This window comes from Phaethon aethereus (assembly GCF_964289735.1).
Source record: "Phaethon aethereus genome assembly, chromosome: 13".
NCBI classification, from domain to species: Eukaryota; Metazoa; Chordata; class Aves; order Phaethontiformes; family Phaethontidae; genus Phaethon; species Phaethon aethereus.
In genome coordinates, this window is record NC_138589.1 from 23,180,443 (window position 1) to 23,200,236 (window position 19,794).

Below are 19,794 nucleotides of genomic sequence, written 5' to 3' on the forward strand. Positions count from 1 at the left end.
AAAGTAAACTACAGTTTGTATTTCGCGCTGCCCCTGAGCTGTTCTCAGGTTGAGGAGCCAGTGCTGGGGGGGCTGTGGCTTCTCCTCTCCCTGTGCGATCCCTGCAGGGGCATGGCTTCCGCATCCCATGGGACTGGGGTGCTGTGGGAAGCCATGACGCCCAGGACAGTCCCCCCAGGTAGCATTGGTCCCCCAGGACACCGGAGACCAAGACGATGCATATGGTGCCATGCACGTGCAGACGGCATGCGGGGAGGAGAAGGTGTTGTAGTGGTGGGCTGGGGTGCTCGGCAGACGGCCAGGTTTTTTAACCCAAGGGAGGGTGGGGGCATTTTATATTTTTAATGTTTCAGATCAATTTATTTCTAGGTTACATAAAGCACAGATATTGAGAGGAGTCACAAAGTGTAGCTAAGAGAAGTGAGGGAAGACAAGGAGAAAACAGAATCAGAGTGTACAACGAGGTGTGACAATTTCTAATTCCTGGAGAGGCAAGAAACCTGCACTAAAATAAGAGTGAGCAGACATCCTATTTTAAACGTTCAGTACCGATCGGTTGGACATGAACTGCTGCGTGGGGAATCCTGTGTCAACACCACACAGGAACACAATTTCACAGAGCAGGAATTGAAGACGCAGTCCCATCACAGTGCTTTGGATATAATAAAGCATCAATATGGACTCTGCCTCCTGGACAGAACCAGACTGGCTGCCCTGCACACACAGCTTTGCCAATCCACCACAGCCAGTGATCCCAGGGAAAGCCATCACCCACTTCCCACACACCCATGCCCCCTCCTGGCTTCCCAATGCCAATTCCCCTGCCAGCATCGTTCCTGCATTCCTCACAACAAATGCTGATTAAATGCACATTCTTTGTGATGAGAAAAACCAAGACCACTTCACAACCAAACACCTCCAAAGAGTATGCACCCTCTAGGGATTCTTACCGGGGACACGGACTCCATGCAAAGGATTAGAAAGCGCCATCCCAATCTCAGTCATCCCATACCTCTCCAACAATGTGTGCCCAGTGATGCTCTTCCACTTCTCCAGGACAGGCACAGGCAGAGCTGCTGAGCCTGACACCATTAACCTGCACAAGGAAACCCCATATAAGAAAGTATCCAGGATCGCCTTTGCTCCAGGGAATTTGCAGTCTAACACCAGATTACATACAGCTTCCTCCTACATAAAACCTTAAGACAAAAGCCCTCAAAGCCTTTTAACCAGTACCAAGGATGTTCCTCACATACAGAAGATTTTCTGTCTGACTGAGGTTTAAGTTAAGATGGGACAGCCTTCTAAAAGAGATACTGCAGTACAAACTTGGCTGGCAGGACAAAGTCCTTAGTCTTGTGTTATGTAGGGTGACACATCTAATGAGCATGCAGACCCCTTCTGGCTTTACCATGCAAGAGTGCCTCATAATTAAATAATGTCACCCTGGTTCTTGTCAAAGAGACACTAAAAGCACAACAACCAGCACTGCAAATTGATGCTGAAAAGAAACCTCAGCAGATCCACTGTGGGGACAGCCAGCCACCAGCAGCCCCTGCCCAGAGGGGCATCGCTCACCTACCTGATGTTCTCCTGGCAAAAGGCACGCACAAAATCCTGGACTTGTGGCTGAGAGAAATGCTTGTCATAATACTCTATCAGCTTGGCATAGATAGTGGGCACTGCCATGAAGACACTGATACGGGGAGCTTGGGAGCTTAGGAACTTCTTCCAAACCTAGAAAGGAAGGGAACATATACATATAAAAATACATCTCAATATAAAGCGTAGAGGGAAGCGATGGCCAGCACTGTCATGCTAACTCCTCAGCACCTTTGGAGAGGTTCACAAGCGAGGGCTCTGCAAACACTTCACGGGGCAGTGAGCCCTGCCACTGCTCCTTTGTACGATGCAAAGGGAAACTGAGGTACAGGAGTGCAACAGGCTTGTCCAAAGCAAAGCCACCCTGGGCTGGTCATAAACAGTCAAATCTCTGCTATCTAAGGCTTCTGGCAAGTATACAATAAGCCTGTTGTGTGCACCTCGTCCAGAACAACAGCTCCCAACCCTCATCACACCCCTCATCGCGCAAAGCACAATATCCAACACTCTCATCCCACCAGTGGATCACTCGCCTGCTTTCACTCTCAGTGAGCACATGATGCTGGAAATGGCATTTTTTAGTACCGTCACGTTACAGCCAAGAATTTCCTTATGAAGATGTAAATTTGTGGCAGAATCAATTAATTCCCTTATCACATACAGCTCTCCAGAGGCTACATAAAGCCACCAGCTTTTCAAAGCGTGGGAGCTCTTCTTTAGAAAGACACTAAGTCATATCCAAAGAACACAATACACAGGTAGCAGCCCACGCACTGGAACTGGGCATGAGACTCCACCGCAACGGAAATGGTCATCTTCTGGTGAGCAAGCGCAGAGACATGCCCCGGCGAGCTCAGATCAGCCATCAGCAACCGCAGGTAAAACAGCAGCTAGCCAGGAGACAGCAGCTAGCCAGGAGGGCAGCTTCACCAGCCACAGTCTTCCCTGCGGGACAGATGTTCTTCATCTGCAACTCCTGCTAACCTGTGGGAACTACAAACAGGGGCAAATTCCAGAACTCAGCTCTGCGGGGTGGGGGATGAAGACCAAGCGACCCCCGGCTGCTGCCCTGGCTGAGCAGCCCCACCGGGGAGCAGTTAGCAATGGGTAGGAGCCATGAATATTGTAATTGTTGCTTCCACACCTCGCCATTATTCCCCCTAGGTAAGCTCTTCCCAAGACAGGAATGATCCAAAGCCATCAATAAATAAAAGGCTACGGTGATGGCCGCCTCTTTCCTTTCGCTCCAGTCCCTGCCCCGTTGTTGACAAATGTATTTCCTAACAGCTCCTGACAACGCGCGCCGCCTCTCCCCTCCCTGTCCGCGCACGCTCAGCTGCACACAGGCGCGTGCGATGGCGAGAAAAAGCAGGAATTGATTGAAGGTGAACAAGTGATTCTCCTTCATGCTGTCACTCTGCCCCTTTCCCCTCCATCCTGCTCGCTCGGGCTCCATTTCATTACTTTCTACTTGGCTGCGCCGGTGCCGCCTCCCCCCGTGTCTCTCACTCCACTGCTTCAGAACAATCAGCTCCTAAAAAAAAAAAAAAACCCACCACCACCACCATGTTGTTATTCTTAATAGAGCAGGACACAGCCAACAAAGGCATCGTCCCAGCAAACAGAAGCAAGTTCACACTGCCTCCCAGCCCAGAAATGGTCCTCGATGGGGTGAGACAAATGCACAAGGTGGAAAACCCGCCGGACACCTCGGGAGCCGGGATATGAGCGGTGCAAGAGCCCCTCGGCGTCAGGGAAAGCAGAAGAGGAACATGACTTGCCTGAACCGACGGGTGACATGCCTGGAGGAGAAACATTCCCTTGCAGAAACCCCACCTACCAGCATGATCCCCTAAAAACAAGCCAGAATAGGAAAAACTGCATTTAGGAGGATCTGACCCCTACCATACTCCTCCCAGCCTCTTTCCTCAAAGATCTTTTTCTCTTCAACCCCCCAGTATCTTTCCCATTGGAGGCAGCAGGATGGAGAAGGACCTCTCCAAAGCCAGGAGCTGAACACATGGACCTGCTCTCCTCAGCGCCGTTGCTTGGGCAGGGAGAGACGGGCGATGCCAAGCAGGGATCAGGACTGTGTGGAAAGAATTGCAGGGAGACAGATGCTTGGGGCTGCTCAGTCCTTGCTGTGTGATTTTTTTTTTTTTTTTTTTTTTTGGCCTTCACAAGTCCAGAGCAGCTGTGGGGAGCGCAGGCAGACTTCCAGTCTGGCCACGCAGCAGAGTTATTTTCACATAGATTTGGATTTGAAAAAAAAAAACAAACCGACAAACAAAACCATCACTCCAAAACACAGCAGATCTCTCTTGCACCCCAGAGTCCCCGTCCTCGCACGCCTGCTCAACTCCTGCCCTAGATAAAATCCTCCCTACCGCCGCTCCAGCCACGGGAGCAGCTTTTTCTGTGTCAGTCCGACTCGCCCCAGCAACAGCCCCTTCCTGAAGATAAGCAGCTGCCTTTGGATTTGTGCCACCAGCTGCCGGGGTGATCTGCTGACAGCCAAACATCCCCACCTGCTCTGCTCCTATTCAGCCAAATCTGGATCCTACCCATGTGTTTTAACGGTACTAAGCACCGAGCCGTGGTACAAAGCTGGCAGCCCCAAGCCCTCCGCAAACCCCGAGCTGTCCGGAGGGCTTGTCACTGCCCAGCCAGCTGTAACAGCTATTTCTGTTTTATAACTATAGCTTCACGGTTTGAGGGAAGGGTCTGGGAAAGTCTCGTTACCTGGGACTAATCAATCAATCCCGGGGCTTGGGCAGACTCGTAGCAAGAGGCCAGCTTTGCCCTTCCAGCACACAGCATCCTCTGACACCGTCAGGCTTAGAGCAGCACAATCAATCTCCCCCTCTGTTATCCCATGTGTCACCGTCACCACATCAATTACCTGTGGACAGGGTATCGGCAGCCCATCATTTCATTTTATTTTGCTCACCTGACACCTCAGGACTCCAAGTGCTTTTAAAAAGCCATGGATTCTGGAGGCAAACACAGCACTGTGTGCCAGGGTTGCCGGATTTCGCACCGAGAACTCACCGCACACGAGGGAAGCGGCAGTCTTCCGATGGAAGGTGTTCAGGAGAAGGACCGAGATGCCTTTTAAGATAAACAAGGGCTAGAAGCAAAAAGTTTCTAACTGCAAGAAAGCAAGAGTGGGAACAGCTTCCTATCAGCAGTAATAGCAGCGAAAGCCCCGGGCAGGCTTACAGGACATGGCAGCTTGAGCCAGCAAAGAAGTGGGAGACCTTCTGTTTCCAAGAGCCTTCCCAGCAGCCCGACATTCCTGATTTTCTTCCCCTCCCACTGCACAAAAGCATATCCGGGCAATTCCATGGGCTGGCCAGTGGGATTTTGCCATCAGTAAACAAACAAAAAAAAAGGGGGGGGGGGGGGGGAGGAGAAAAATTACACCAGTGGGTAAAAAACAACCCCAGACTCAGCTGTAAGATTTTTCCCACGTATTTCTGCCAGCACACAGATGGCATGATGGCGAACAAGGATGATGGAACATGCAAGCTGCTCCAAGAGGTGGTCATTCCATACAGCAACCTTCCCAACCAGCCTCCAGATCTGCTAAGATCACTTGAAGAAAGAGATGCAAGCACAGAGGAGAAAAGGCAATAATTTTTTTTTTCCTTTACAGAGGCCTCACCTTCAGAGGGACATGAGCAATGCCAAAACCTAGACCGAAAACACCAAATCTACCAACATCCGGCCATCTTCTAATGCAAAAAAAAAAGAAGAGAAGGTGGCAACAACCGTTTGTATGCTAAATCTTGCAAGACGTTGCCTGATACAGAACTCCCAAATATAGCCAGAAGAGAGACAGGCAAAACTGCCCAAAAGCTGAAAAGGAAGCAAATATCAGCATGGATTTTCCCATCAGACTGCAACCGGATAATAGACAGCCCATGCTGCTGCCTCCATTGAGATACAACGGCTCCTTTCTTCTGTAAAATTATCGTATCATTTTCAGTTGTTACTGAATTTTTTTTATATCTTTTCAAAAGTGACAATACCCCTAATGCAAGGATAAATCATCCCTTTACTCCCCTTTTGATCGGTTTGTGTTTTGCATCGATCACTGCCACACGGGTAGCGCTGCCAGCAGGTGGGTTGCCTGCAATCTTTGGAGTGTCTGCGAGAGCAACAGGCAGCAATGCGGCTGCAGCCCAACCAGCTCCTCGTTTGGCGAGACCCTGTGCCTAACACCGAGGACAGAAAGCTGCCGTAACTCTACAGAAGCACCGAAGGGATGGCAGGACCACGCACCCACGTCCGACATCGGTTTATCCCCGACTGCAGAGCAGACAGGCACGCCATGAGGTGGGAGAGCGTCGATGGGAGCTCTGCTCCCTGCTAAGGACCGAGCCGCGGCTGGTTCATGAGCAGTGTGCAGAGGGAGAAACATTCTTCTCTTCAAAGGGAAATTGGGCCCTTGGTGGCTTCATCTCATGTTTGTTATAACCCCAAACTGTTTGCGCTCTGCATGACTCTGGTTTTAATCATTTATTCATCAGTACAGTTTGATGGCCCCTCTGCATTCCAGGCTGAAGCTTTTAAACCCTTCCGATGCTGTAGGCATACTGAAAGGAGCAAGTGCTTTCCCTGGGACCTGGTAATATAAGTAAATATGACAGGTTCTGGTTCCATTTTTTATATTTCCACACACACATCAAAAGACATTACTCCATAACAGATGCTGAGGACAGACGGCAGATCTGGGGAGACAGGAAGAAAAACTCTAACTTTTTAAAGCCAGGTCTGCAAGAAGTGATCAAACATAATCCATTCACTAGTGACCTGCTCCTCCCTCCACCGACTCCTCTTTGAGTCTGAAATAAAATTACTCCTCTGAAGCCTCCCATTAACAGATGAAAAGACAATTGCCTTTCTCCAGCTGAAGCTGGATGGGAGATGCAATCCCCAGCACGCTACGAGCGGTGTCTTAGCTGTGCTTGGTGATTGGAGATCAGACTCCTCCACTTGGATTTGCTTCTCTTTTAAAAATAAACTAAAAGAGCTGCCCCGAGTGATGTTTGCAGAAGCGACAGATCCAGGGGAGAGGCTCACTGTGGTGCAGGCTTCTCCTTCCCGGAGGCAACTGTGACTGCCAAGCCCTAGATCCTCCTGCGCAGCCCAGCAAAGGCGTCAGCGCCCAGCCCCAGCCTCGCCTGGCTTGCACAGATAACAGGGGCAGCAAGGACAAACAGTTTGCTCGCAGATCAAGCTGCTCATCTTCGGGAGGAAGGCAGCATGAGCTCGATGCAGGGGTGTAACCGTACGGTGCACCAGCAACCCCGGAGCAACACTTCACACGCAACCTCGACGAGCCTCAGGTCTGCGGCACCCTCCCCCCATGGGAAAAAGCTGCCACGGGTGACAGCACACTCGCAGCACGTCGGGGGAATTAGTCCCAAATCACACACTAGCTCCGGGGACTCATCATTCTCATCAGGACAGACGCCTAGAAAGAAGGGTCTAAATAAAATTAACAATTTTGATGGCTTTGCATGCGACATTGCAAAACCGGGTATGATTTTTAGTGGGCTTGATCCTCAGAGGCACCTTAAGTCAAACATGCAGCAACGCTGGCACCCAAACAACAGCTCCTTTTGGAACTTTAGGGCAATAAATCTGCATCTCGGCATATTTATCATGGAAGCGGTTGCAGGGCACAGACAGCGTTGTCATTCTGCAGGCAGCACACCACAGCTCAAAACCTGCCCAGCAGAGCCAAGCGGGCAGCGCACGCCACAACTAGGTCACACGGAGCCAAGATTCCTGTAGGCTTCCCCCACCACTCGGAGCAAGTCTTGTCCTTCATGTTTTTGAATACTTTTATTTCCCCTCCTGCACTTAAAGCTGAAAGACCTCCTGGGATCTGATCTCACGTTTCATCTATGCAAAGAGCTGACAGGGAGCCTTTTGCTGTTAGAACATCTTTCCCCTAAGGTGAGATCAGAGACAGTCCAAGGCAAAGATAAGCAGGTCCCATCGTTCAAACTCGGAGTGGACCCATGTCAGCAGAAAGCCTCAGCAGAGGACCCTGCGAAGCAAACACTGACCTCACAACTTGCTCCAAAAGGCTCCTGTCCACTGGGTGCCCGGCACAGCCAGCTCCCGGTCTGGAACGGGGACGTCAGCATGTGACTGTCATGGCAAGAGCAGTGGCACGGAGGACGCCTGCCTTCCCCCAGGTCTGCCTCTCCAGACTCACCAACATTTCCATCCAGTAACAGTCACACCACAGGGTGTGCTCAGCCTTAGCAGCCATCACTGAATCGATGCGGGGAAGGGAGATGGAGTCACTAGGGAATGGATGCTCTAGTGTCTGCTTGGTGCAAACTCCGACGCTCAGAGGCCTTCAAAAAGCACTTTCTCATGGGCTTTCTCTGATGCCCAGTAAGGAGAAGGCTCACCTTTCACTCTTTCCTTAAGCAAAGGCATTAATCTCTTCTCCTCTAGCCACCAATTTGCAAAAAAACGGTACAAATCCAGCATCTTTAAGACTTCTGCTCCTGCATAAGAAAAAAGGCAGGCATTTCAAACAGGTTCAGAAGCAGCTGAGAAATGCTGGCTGCCTGCAAACAGGAACAGTGCAGCTGGAGAAGTAAACTCAGCTTGGAAATGAGTTATGATGGGAGAATCATTTAGGGATGCTTAGGCTGCAGCTTGCTCGGGCTCCAAAGGAGGTTTCTGCCCTCCCAGTTCTCACCCTTAAAAAAAAAAAATAAAACCAACATCATCAGAGCCACCCTTGCTCCACACAGCTGCTGGGAGGAACGTGCTTTCAGGCTTACTGTTGTTCTCCTGCCTGCTCCCAGTCCACACGCCCACAGCAGCGTTGAAACATCTCCCCCCACAGTCCGTGCTGTCACTCCTGAGCACCAGAAGCGCACCCGGAGTGCTGGGTTCTGCTCCCGTGGTCTCTGGACAGCAGCCCGATGTGGGCTCCCCATGGAGACATGCTGCACCCCAAGGAATACACGCACCAGAGGACTTAGCACACCATGTACAAGTGAACTCTAATGCTGGAAATTAAGGGTCCATTTATAAACCCTTTATTAATAAATGATTAATAGATGCAGCCATATTTTTTAATAACTTACAATAAAAAGATGCTACAAAAAGCTTAAGCAAGACAGTCTTAACAGATGGTGCTATAAAGTGAATTATAACATGCACAGTAGCTAGTGCAAAGTAATGAATGTCCTCATTTAATAAAAAGAATGTGATTTTATGCAGCAACTTCCACGCTTGAGGCATCTCCATACACTTTAATGAGCCCTTGTGGCCTCAGCAATAGCTTGCATGCAGCCACGGACATCAGATGCTGTTTTAGTAAGAGAGTGGATGTTGGTCAGGACTCTGGGGTTACTCCACAGTCTTGATTTTTAACCTTGCCTTGGACAGCTGCCAAAAACAGATGGAAGGGTCTGAAAGATGCCACCTCCTAACACTGCACTGCAGGGAACGACAAGCGAGCCTTGGTCCAGGGCTTGAAACATCTTCTAACCAAGAAAAAAGAAGCATTATTACCACCACCGAAACCAGACTGGCATCTGCATCCACGACTATAAGGCACACTGCAAATTATGTAATTTAATAAACACTGTAATAATAAAGTATTTATTTTGTATAATGAAGTGTTAGTGATTAGAAACCAAACACACATTGGGCATGCTGCTGCGGTTTCTCTTGAACCCTTGCCAGTATCACTCAAGGCTAAATATGTCTGCAGCAGGTTGAGAGTAAGTTCCTAGCCTTGTTTTGATCAGCCTGTCAAGTGTTTTAGCTGCCATTTGTGTTTCTTTATATCACACTATAATTGGCTGCTTTCTCAAGGTGCAGCGAAGGAAAAAAGCACACAGCAAAACTTGGGTTCCTTTTGCAAAATCCTCCACTGAAACTCCACTGTTTTTCTGAAAGCTGATTTTAGTAGCAAAGGGCATTTTGTAAACAGCTGGTGAAAATAGACTGGAACTGAAAGGCAGCTTGCATTAAACTCCACAAGAAAGCCTTATTTACCCTCATGTGCTTTCTTTGTAGTGTCGATCAAACCATTTTCAGCTCCCAGGGGAGGCCCTCAGAAAAATAAAGGGAATAAAAAAAATAGAAAAGCAAATGACATCCTTCACAGCCCAAATGCACCTGAGAGCCCTTGGAACGGCCCCTGCTGTGGCAGGCACGCTTGCCACGCCGACCTCCCTGCCCAAGTTCAACCTCCAGGGTCAAACGGACACCCTCCAGCACTGTCCCCGCTTGCCCTTGGTTGTCAAGTCTCGGGGAGAGCTTTGATCAGAGAAGGCAGGCGGGGTGTCCCGCTCCCCCGCACCTGAACCCATCCTTCAACGTCAGCTCATTGATTTGCAGATGTTGGGAGAGAGCAGAGAAAAAAACACAAGGGTATAAGGGACAATCAATCACCAGTGGCACAGGATGTGGAGAAACACGCCCTCCAGAGGGCTTGGCTCCGCTTCCAGCACGCTCTTCTGCCACCTCACCAGCATCATCAGGGCTGTGCACACTCCGAGCCCCAGCTTTGGCAGGGCACGTGTCCCTGCTGCACCCCGAGTGTTTTGGGGTGACACCCTAAACATGGAGGAAGACAATTTGGCAGTGACCATTGAGGAGAGCACACTGGCTAGGGCTGCCAGAGGACCTTCCTGCCGCCTTCTTCCACAGCATCCTACCTGTTTACTCTTGAAATGCAAATGCAGAGCTACCCCTCTGGGATTCTGGGATTTCCATACACACACACACCGTCCCCCCCCCCCAAAAGGACCAGTGCTTGGGCAGCAACTGGGTGTTCAGGTGTCAGGACCAGCTTGAAACAAGAAAGGAAGCGTGCATTTTCTGTGGTTGCTTCTCTGAGAAGCAGAAATAAGCAATGAAGAACCACATGGTCCCGCAGTCACTCAGATCAGAGCCCGGGATCGCCCTCGCCCAACAGCAGCACAGTCAAAGCTTCTGGGTGTAACCCACAGCTTTGCACTTTGTCTTCTCAGTGTGACAAGGCTGCCAAGCATACGAATAAACATGAACGGGTAAAGAAGCCTGTTTAGTTACAAAGCACAGGCTTGATGGGCTCTTTTCACTTTCCCAGTGAGTTCTGCACTGAAAACGCATGCTTCCTTTCTGCTACGAGGTGGCACCAGCACTTGCAAACCCAATTGCTCCCTTAGCAGCGGCACTGCAGGCTCCAACATCTCTAACACCACCCACAACACCGGAAGACGTAGATGAACAGTGCTGGATCCCAGGGGCTGGTAACTGTAGAAACTGTTCCACCTTACTTGTTGGTTGCCCTGTTTCTAGTCCCTTTGCTTCCCCTCTTTAGGTCAGCTGTCTGCCACTGCAGCGAGGAACAAGAGAGAAACACAGCGCTGGGACCAGTGTTCCTGTCTCGGCTAGAAAACAACATTTTAAGCGTGCCTCTACTGCATTCAAGTAAGGTTTCCCTCCTGCCACCTTTCCTGCAAGAAGCTCTCGATTTGCAAACTCTCTCATACTGCTGAGGCTAAACCAACAGATCTGTTAACATTTGTTTCTTCGCAGAGGAAAAGCAATGTTGCCATGCAAGTGAAAAGTACCAGTACTTCTCTTACCTGGGCTGCAAGAAATTCTAAAGCCCGGGTTCTGTCATGTAACGCAATACAAAACACCGAGGACATGGGATTGGAAGGCAAAATGCAAGCTACTAAAAATGAAATATCCAACAAGCAGCATAGCTTCAGGCAGCACACTGCTAACATGCAAGAGAAAAATCTAGTATTTCCACCTTTCATGGTACTAGGAAATGAACAACTCTTATTCTGGGTGCAGATGCTCTTAGAGGGTACTTCGAAGGACCCACCTCCAGAGACCCTCAACATCACAAGGAGGGGCAGCGTAGCATTACAATTACGTATGTCACGCTTAAACAAGCTGTAGCCTCCAGAAGAACACGTTTACCCCAGACTGAGTGTTCAACTGAAAGCATTTTTTTAACAGTTTGTGAACCACATGCAGCCAGTGGCTGAAGAGGCTGGAATTCTTAAAGAACTTATTTCCAAAGTTGCTCTAATTACAATACATGGGGTCTTGCTGCTGAATTTCAAAGACTAAATGCAATCCTTCCAGGCTTACCATCTGTGCACTGAATTCGGGTAACATGATGCACGTCGCTCCCACCCAGAGAGGACAGAGGAGCTTATTGATCACCCCATGGACATGATGCAAAGGCAGCACATGCAGAATAACATCCTCCTTCTTCCACTCCCATTTTTCAACCAGCCCCGTTGTCTGCAGAAGAGAACATAAAACCCAGTGTTAGGGCAGGAGGAAAGACTCTCACTGCTTGGAAAGCCCAAGGTATCCAGGCCCTAGATCCCCTGAGCACCGCTGGCGGCAGAAATCCTAGACCTCCTGGAACGATGCCTGGGCACAAAACTCTTTCCTTTAGGGTCAACACGAGCAAAATTCCCACCACAACAGCAGAATACAAGAGGGACACCTGCAACATGTCAGTATGAGTCTTCATATACATCAGCAAAGTCCTTCCTCATCACTGAGAAAGAGTCAACAAAGATTTTAAGCAGGGCCTACAAAATTATTAGCCTGCTGCTGCACATGCAAAGTTGGCAGAAATAGTTATAAAACCCCTAACTTTCCCAGAACTCTGTTGACATAGTTTGGACACCAATGACACTGGGCTTTTAGCACCTGTAAGGGACAGTCAGTAGGAGCAGAGAACCCACTGTCTGATAAAGAGAAAGTAGGCTTCATGTTAGTAAAAAAATGTTAGTATATCAAGCTTCTAAAATACTCTGCTATGAAGGGATAATTATCTAAAGCTTTAGACCTCAGGCTTCTGGGTCAACAAAGCCCTTCAGGGTCCAGCGTTAGCAACTGGAAAGCTTATTTCCAGCCATCTAAAAATAAAAAAGCATTTGAACAGTGGAATTTAGTCATGTCATTCACAACCCTCTTCCACAGGGCAGGGAGCAGGTTTTAGGCTTTCTGCAAGACAGCACAAAAGATGGTGACTGCTCAGGCCACCTCCCAAATGATCAGCATATTTGTAAGGGAACAGATTCTTTGCCCAATATAGCCAAGCCCTGGCTCTATCCATCAAGGCTTTCATACCACTCCCGACATGGCAGTATCTGAGCACCCAGAACAACGTAAGCTCTCGCAGGCGTCCGTAAGGCACGATGTATTCCCTGCCCTTTTTCCCTAAGGGCATGAGTCTAGCAGTTGCAGGCAGTGATAACCAACTGGTGAAGTAGTCAGCAGACTTATATTCAAACTTTTAATTCTTTTTGGCTCAGAGAGCTAATGGATTTTTTGCCTTGGGGATATATAGCTGAATAATGCACAGGCTTCACACAGTAGTGTACTGGGCTGGGCTGTTAAATCCCAATTAGGGGCAAAGATTCGTTCCTAGTCACAGTGAAGAAAAGCAAACCGCAAGAAAATCAGTCTTTTTACAACAAGGCTCATCCCTTCTGCTTTCCAGAAAAGGAAGGCAAAGAGGCCATCTGCCCCAGCTGCAGTTGCAGCACAGCAACAGCAGCAACACTGAAAGGACAAGGTTTAGAGCCTCAAACACTCTTCTGTGTGTTCACCTTAGAAGTGTTGAGGACTTTCAAGATACAGCCCCACAGCTCTGTGCAGGAATTTGGTTGTGGTAAGGTGTGTTGTACGTTGGGGTTGCAACCCTAAATCACCTTGGAAGGCCAAGACCCCTGTGACTTGGCACGAGCTCTGCAGAAGGAACGCAGCACTCACCACGGCTTGCACATTCTCATGGGTGCTGAGGACACCTTTCGGTCTTCCCGTCGTCCCACTGGTGTAGATTATCATGGCTCCTCTGTCTTTCCACAAGGAGCAGGTTGTCAAGGGACCCTCTTCCACTGCTGCATGACTTGCAGATCCATCACTAGGAGACCTAAGAAGCGGCAGAACAGGGACTCCCAGCTTCTCAGCACTAGGGGCTATTTTCCCCATGTACTCCTCTGCTGCGATGACCAGAGCGCTCTGCGAATCCTGAATCACATACTCCAGTTCCTGCACAGGGTGTTTCTTGTAAAGGGGCACTGCTATGCCCCCGCTCATCCAGGAAGCCCACTGGGCCACCACATATGAGGCATCGTTGGGACATAAAAATGAGATCCTCTCCTCCTTCAAGTCCCTGCTGGAGCACTCCAGAGCTCTACAGATCTCCTGGGACAAGCGTAGACTCTGGCTGAGAAGGTCCCTGTAAGTGTGCTCACCATTTTGGTCAACAATGGCGATTTTGTCACCAAAAGCCAAAGCCCTAGTGAAGACAGGGGTAACGCCACTGCTGTAGGCTGCCCGTGGGGTTGGCAGACCCCTGCGGGGACAACCAGCCCTCTTCTGCCCACGCAACTCCCATCTGCAACGGTGCAAGTCCCGGACGAGGCACTGAAGGGACCGGCTCACTTGGGGGAAGAACAGGGAGACCAGCATCCTGCCAGCACCACTCGTTTTGAAGTGATTCTGCAGAAAGCAATTATAGGAACAGATAAGTATGTGCAGCAATTACCCTGGGGTTTATTCCCACAAAGGAAAAGTGGCAGCCTTCATTTGAATAATACCCACTGTATTATTAATGTTTATGCTTCAGACTGCTGCATCCCCAGTGTGTGAGGCCCTGCCCAGATGGAACAGGAGACAGAGACCCTTCCCTACACAGCCTCCACATCCCTAAAAAAAACAGTCTAACTTAAATTATGAAATAGTTTTCATCGATCAGTAATATTAGCACACTAAGTAGTGGCTACTTGAGGTGCCATTCTAACTCAGCGGGACCAGCATTTAAAGAAATTAAATAATTACAGCAGTACCTAGCTCTCAATTTGCAGTTTCCACCACTTTGGTACACTGTTGCCTGGCTCTGTGCTTCGAGTTAGGCAGCAGAGAGCTAGACATGAAATCCAAGCCTCCTAAGGTTTAGCCCACTGGAGGATTGTTTCCTGTGTGAGCTTTCATTCAAGCAACAGCATATCTAAGTGCAGGAAAGTGCCCAAACCCTCCCACCTGACAGGTCATCCATCACAAATGGCGCTTCAGCTCAAAAGCTTTCTTACATGACAGATCAAGTGGTTAACAGCTCCCAAACAGCCACAGGCAGCAGGAGCCCTCTCCGTGCCGAGCAGCTGGATTTCCCAGCAAACAGCAGTAGGGAAGCACAGCCCCGCACACACTGACCTGTGGGTTTGTTATTTCTGAAAGTACCAACCTGGCAGCACCCGGAGCTGGGCAGAGCCTCAGGACAAGCTCAGCCGTGGCACCAGGCTCCACCTGGGCAGCCAGAGCTTGATTCGAGCCCAGCCTAACCGTCACCCTGGCCTGGCCGCTCTGCGACAGTGGTGACATGATGCACAGGGGCATTTCAACAGAGAAAAATCTCGAAAAAGGAATAGGGAGGCGTACCAGCACCATTAAAGACTTTACAGGAAGATCACATGCTGGCACAAACATCGTGCATTCTGCCTTTGTGCTTAGACAGCACGATGACATCAACCTATCAGCTCACAGAAGTTAGCAAAAAAGCTTTTGTGGTAACTGGTAAGAAGTCCTCAAAGTTTTGTCTTTGCCCTTCTTCTCATCATCCCCTCTATTTCAAAGGGAATAGTACTGGCCACTGCCTGGACAATCTCACAGAAGTATCGGGGAAAAAGTTAACGCACAGTGCAAAACCCATAAGAATGTAAGGGGGAGACAGGAGCCTCAGGACTATGGGAACACTTTGCAGAGGAGACCGCTAGTACACCAGAGATGAGGAAGAAGCGATAAATTGAGATGGAGGGTCTCAGAAGAATCCTGACCCCCCTCTCTGCACAGAGCCTGCAGCTAACTGGAAACTCAGCAAGAACAAGCACCCTCTCCATACAGAGACCATCACCAACACTAAGAGGGGAGCAGAGAGGAAGGAATAGGGCTGTGGCAGAAGAAAAAGAGCATTACTGCACAGCCTATCTAACAGCTGCTATTAAACACCACCACTGAAGTATCCCCAGAGAGATACTACGACAAGAGGAGGTGGCCAAAGGATGACACCTTCTCACTCTGTCAGAGTGTACATGACGCTTCCTTGATGCTGGCAATGACGACTTGGTTTTGGGGGGTTTTGTTTGTTTGTTGGGGTTTTTATAAAAAAAAAAAAATCATAAATACCTATTAGTAGAATGTCTCAACTCCAATAGCCTCCCAGCTCAGCTTCCCACCATGGGGAGGAGCTGAAACAAAACAGATCCAGAGAACTGCCAACTGCTCAGGGAAGAGCTGAACATGGCTTAACCCAGCTCAGGCTGCACCAATACGTCCATGGGCAGCACCCACTGACAGCAGCAAGTGTTTATTTTTACATAGACATAGCTGCGAGCCCCACAGTCTCTCTCATCCACCTTCAGAGCATTTCTCCAGCCAGACATCGGCTTTGCACGTATTTGCTTTTGCATATTGACCTCAATTTCTGCTTCTGCAAAAGAAACTGGTGATTTAGTGTGGAAACATTGTGGGGGGTGGAGAGGCTTTAAACCCAGAGCGTGGTAACCATATACACTCATGACATATACCACCAAGATGGAAAAAACCAAAACAGGTCATGACAAAGCCCACGTGACATCTTTCCATTTCTCTGAAGAGACCAAAATATAAAATAGAGAACACCATACGTAACCTAAACCAAATCATCTCCCCCTAAACTGTGCCCAAGGCTGGCTTGCTGGTGAGACGTTAATGCCCCCGATGTTAAGAGGGGCATTAATTGGAAGCAACCATTTGCCAGGATCACGCCGTGCTCCAGGCCAGCACAGCTAAGTGCACTTGGCGTACTTGCTGTTCCTCGTACGGCCCCGGAGCAGGTGTTAGCTGCTGCTTCAGAGCAGCCGCTTCCAAAAATTACATTATTCCCTTTTCACCACAGCGCCAGTCCAGATTTAATGGAACAATAAACAGCAGCACCTTTAGCCAGGCCTGTGCATTTATGGACTTCAGAGAACTAGTGTCGACTGCGTGTGCGCAGACCTACAGGCACTCGGGACAGGGCGAAGTAACACCGAGGGCTGTTTCCTTTACCTGCCTGTTGTTCAGGGGTAACTGGTAGCACAAGCCCTCCCTGGCAGAACATAACTTTGTCACGGGGGGCCCTGAGCAGAAGATGACGGCAGTGCAGCGGATGACGGTTTTACGCCTTGAAAGAGATGGCACAACAAAACTGCTGCCAAGCACAGCGGAGCTGGAAGCTGTGAGGCTAAACTGCTGCAGACCCCACACCCTCCATCTCTCCCAAGAAGGATGGGCTTTATTCTTCTTTCACCCCAGCCGGGATTTCCACCCTCCAGCTCTCTGTCCCTCACCCTCCTCACATCAAATCTCAGAGCAGTGGCAGGAAACCCCCGCCGCCCCGTGACTTCCAAGCTAGAGAGGACAAAGATTGGCCTCACCAGGCCGAAGCCGAGGCACAGCACGGCCACAAGCCGAAAGCACCAGCGTCCCCTCATGTCCCGGGAGCGAAGGGTCGGTATGAACCCTCGCAGGGGCCATGGCCGGCCCGGAGTCACAGCCAAGCCCCGCCGCTCGCCCCAAGCGCCGCATCTCGGGGATGTTTATGTCATTATAATAAAAGCCACCGTCAATCGCGGCACCGGACGGCAACGCGCCCCCGCTACAGGCCCTACAGGCCAGCGGGTCCCGCAGGGGAGGAGAACCGGGCCCAAGAGCACCGGCCCACAGCTCGCCGCGGGTCAGGGCCCAGGCCGAAGCCGGCCGGGCCCGGTCTCAGGGCCCCGCGCCCCGTGGCCGCCTCCCCGCAGCCCCGGCGGGGCCTCACCTGGCGGCAGCACGGCTCACCGGGGAACCGGTCCGTCCGCGAACGGGCTCCGGTGGAAACGCAGCACCGCAGCCCGCACGTTCCACGCCCAAACGCTCCCCTCGCCCCGCATTCATTTTATGGGGATTTGGCCCCAAACCGCCCACTGGGGGCGGGGCTGGTCGCGCCGCCGGGCGGGCGTCCTCCGCTGGCGTCACAGCGTGCCTCTGATGTCACTGCATCCCCCTGGGGCATCACCACTGTGTCCTCTGATGTCACAGTGCACGTCCGTGCCGCCATGGAGCTGCAGCCCTGCCCGGGGTGCCGGGGCCTACGTGCTGATCAGCTGGATTTCGACATGGCTGAGGAGTGGCCTGGAGTCCCGTGCAGAGCCTGGACCCATGGGGCCTTCTCAGGGGGAGAGACGTCCCGGGGGACAGGCAGACACCCCCAGGGACGCACAGGTGTCCCAGGGACACACAGAGGTCTCCATGCTGGCACATGGCGGCTGAGCCGGAGCTCCCCGGCAGCAGCAGCACCGCATTCCCCTCCTGCCCCAGCCCCTGGCCGTAGCCAGCACCCCCGGCCGGGCTGGAGCGAAGCCCCACGCAGGGCCCAGACAGGGCCTCGGCAGGAGCCGGGAAGGTGCCGCGGCATGGGACAGCCAGGCAGCACCGACCCCCGCTGCAGCCCCATGGCGCCAAGCGGAAACCCAGCCTGGTTTATTATTTTTAGCCAGTCCCGCTGCAGATTTGCATTCACTGCTGCAGCAACGGGCAACGTGATGGGCACAGGGATGCAGCCATGGTGGAATGGGGCAGGACTCCCGACATGGCACTGCCAGCCTCAGTGCCGGGATGCTGCCGGTCCATGCTGCGGCAGCCCCTTGCACAGAGGCACATGGCCCTTGTGCCATGCAAGCCGCCATGAACCAGCCCTTCTCTGGTGCCACGTGTCCTGCACTATCCCCTCCCAGGCCCCACAGCCGGCTTCTCCACTGGAGCCTTGTTTTTCCGGCTGTGCGCGGCGGTACGTGAAGCGGGGCGGCTGGGGTGACCCCCACCCACCTCCCTCAGGTGCGTTTCCACCCAGGGCCGGCGGCCGGCAGCCCAGCGGGGCGCAGCGGGGCTGGCAGCGGAAGCAGGGACGGGAGCCCAGCCTTGGGCAGAGCCGGGCCACGGCGAGGTGTGCACCCACCAGCTCTGCGGCAGCCACATGGCATGACTCCCCATGGCACGGCTCCTGCCATGTTTCATGGCTCCCCGTTGCACGGCTCCCTCCCACATTGCACGGCTCGCCGTTGCACAACTCCCTCCCCGTTGCACAGCTCCCCGTGTCACAGCTCTCCGTTGCACGGCTCCCCATTGCACGGCTCCTCCGTGCGGAGCTGTTGCAGGAGGGACCCCTCACACCCAGCAGCTCCGGGCCGGCCCCCGGCGCCCATCTCCCCGCCGGAGGGTTCAGCGCACCCCGTGCCCACGTGCTGCCCCGCAGATGTGCCCAGCTCCCGCCGCCACCGCTTTCATTCTCCTTTTCGCTCTTGCCATCTGTCACCGGCCTCCCCCGGACCCCGCAGGCTGCAGGGATTAACCCCTCCGGGGGCGAGCAGGGGCACATGCCCGCAGTGGGGTCTCTGACGACAGCGGGGTGCCATCATCCCTGGTGGGGATGGGGTGCGCGGGGTGGGGACCAGGCTGTGACGGCCGCGGCTGCGAGATGCTCCTCTGCAACTGCGTGACCCCTCCAGGTTGCGCAGGGCCCCCCGCCCCGGGGCGGTGATGGGGCCGTGCTCCCTCCTGACCGCAGCGGGCTGCCGGGCCAGCTGGCCGCATGCGCAGCAGATGTCCACCCCGAGCCACCCTCTGCCGCTCTGTCCCCCGGCACCTGGTGCCCACCGGCCATCTGGAGTCGGCCACATCCCCGGAGACGGTGCTCAGCCCTGGCCTCAAGCAGCACCCGGTCACCGCCGTCCGTCCCAGGCGCTGCCGGGGCCGCACGCGGCTCCCCGGGGCCGGGAGGGAGGGAGCTGCTCCCTGGCAGTGCCAAGCCAGCCCCGGCCGTTGCCAGTGCTGGGGCAGTGGGTTATGGTTCATTCAGCAGTGGCAGTGCCGGCTCGCCCTGCGCCGGCATAGCCCCATTCTCCATATTGGGGTGGCAGGGGAGGGGGTCAGTCCAGATGTGCCATCACAGCTGGGAGCAAAACACCCGGTGCCTGCGGTTGCCACAGAGCAGCCGCGCTCTGCAAAAGCCGAGACTCGGGTGCACCACAGCCCTGCCCTCCCATGGGCCCCCTAAACCCGGGCTCAGGGGGCTGCTGCAGCGGTCCCCGGGGCCACGGGATGTCCCCAGGCTGC

General features: G+C 52.3%; 1 protein-coding gene across 1 annotated transcript in view; it reads right to left on the bottom strand.

Annotated features, from left to right (window-relative positions):
- ACSF3 (acyl-CoA synthetase family member 3) overlaps positions 1–16,088 on the bottom strand; it is a gene marked incomplete at both ends in the record, with an annotated part of 53,294 nt that extends 37,206 nt beyond the window's left edge. Inside the window, 5 exons of the mRNA XM_082005789.1 lie at positions 951–1,096; positions 1,583–1,737; positions 11,749–11,904; positions 13,393–14,124; positions 16,035–16,088. Coding sequence (XP_081861915.1) covers positions 951–1,096; positions 1,583–1,737; positions 11,749–11,904; positions 13,393–14,124; positions 16,035–16,088 — 1,243 coding nt within the window. The remainder of the gene's footprint in view (positions 1–950; positions 1,097–1,582; positions 1,738–11,748; positions 11,905–13,392; positions 14,125–16,034) is intronic.
- Between the last annotated feature and the right edge of the window lie 3,706 nt (positions 16,089–19,794).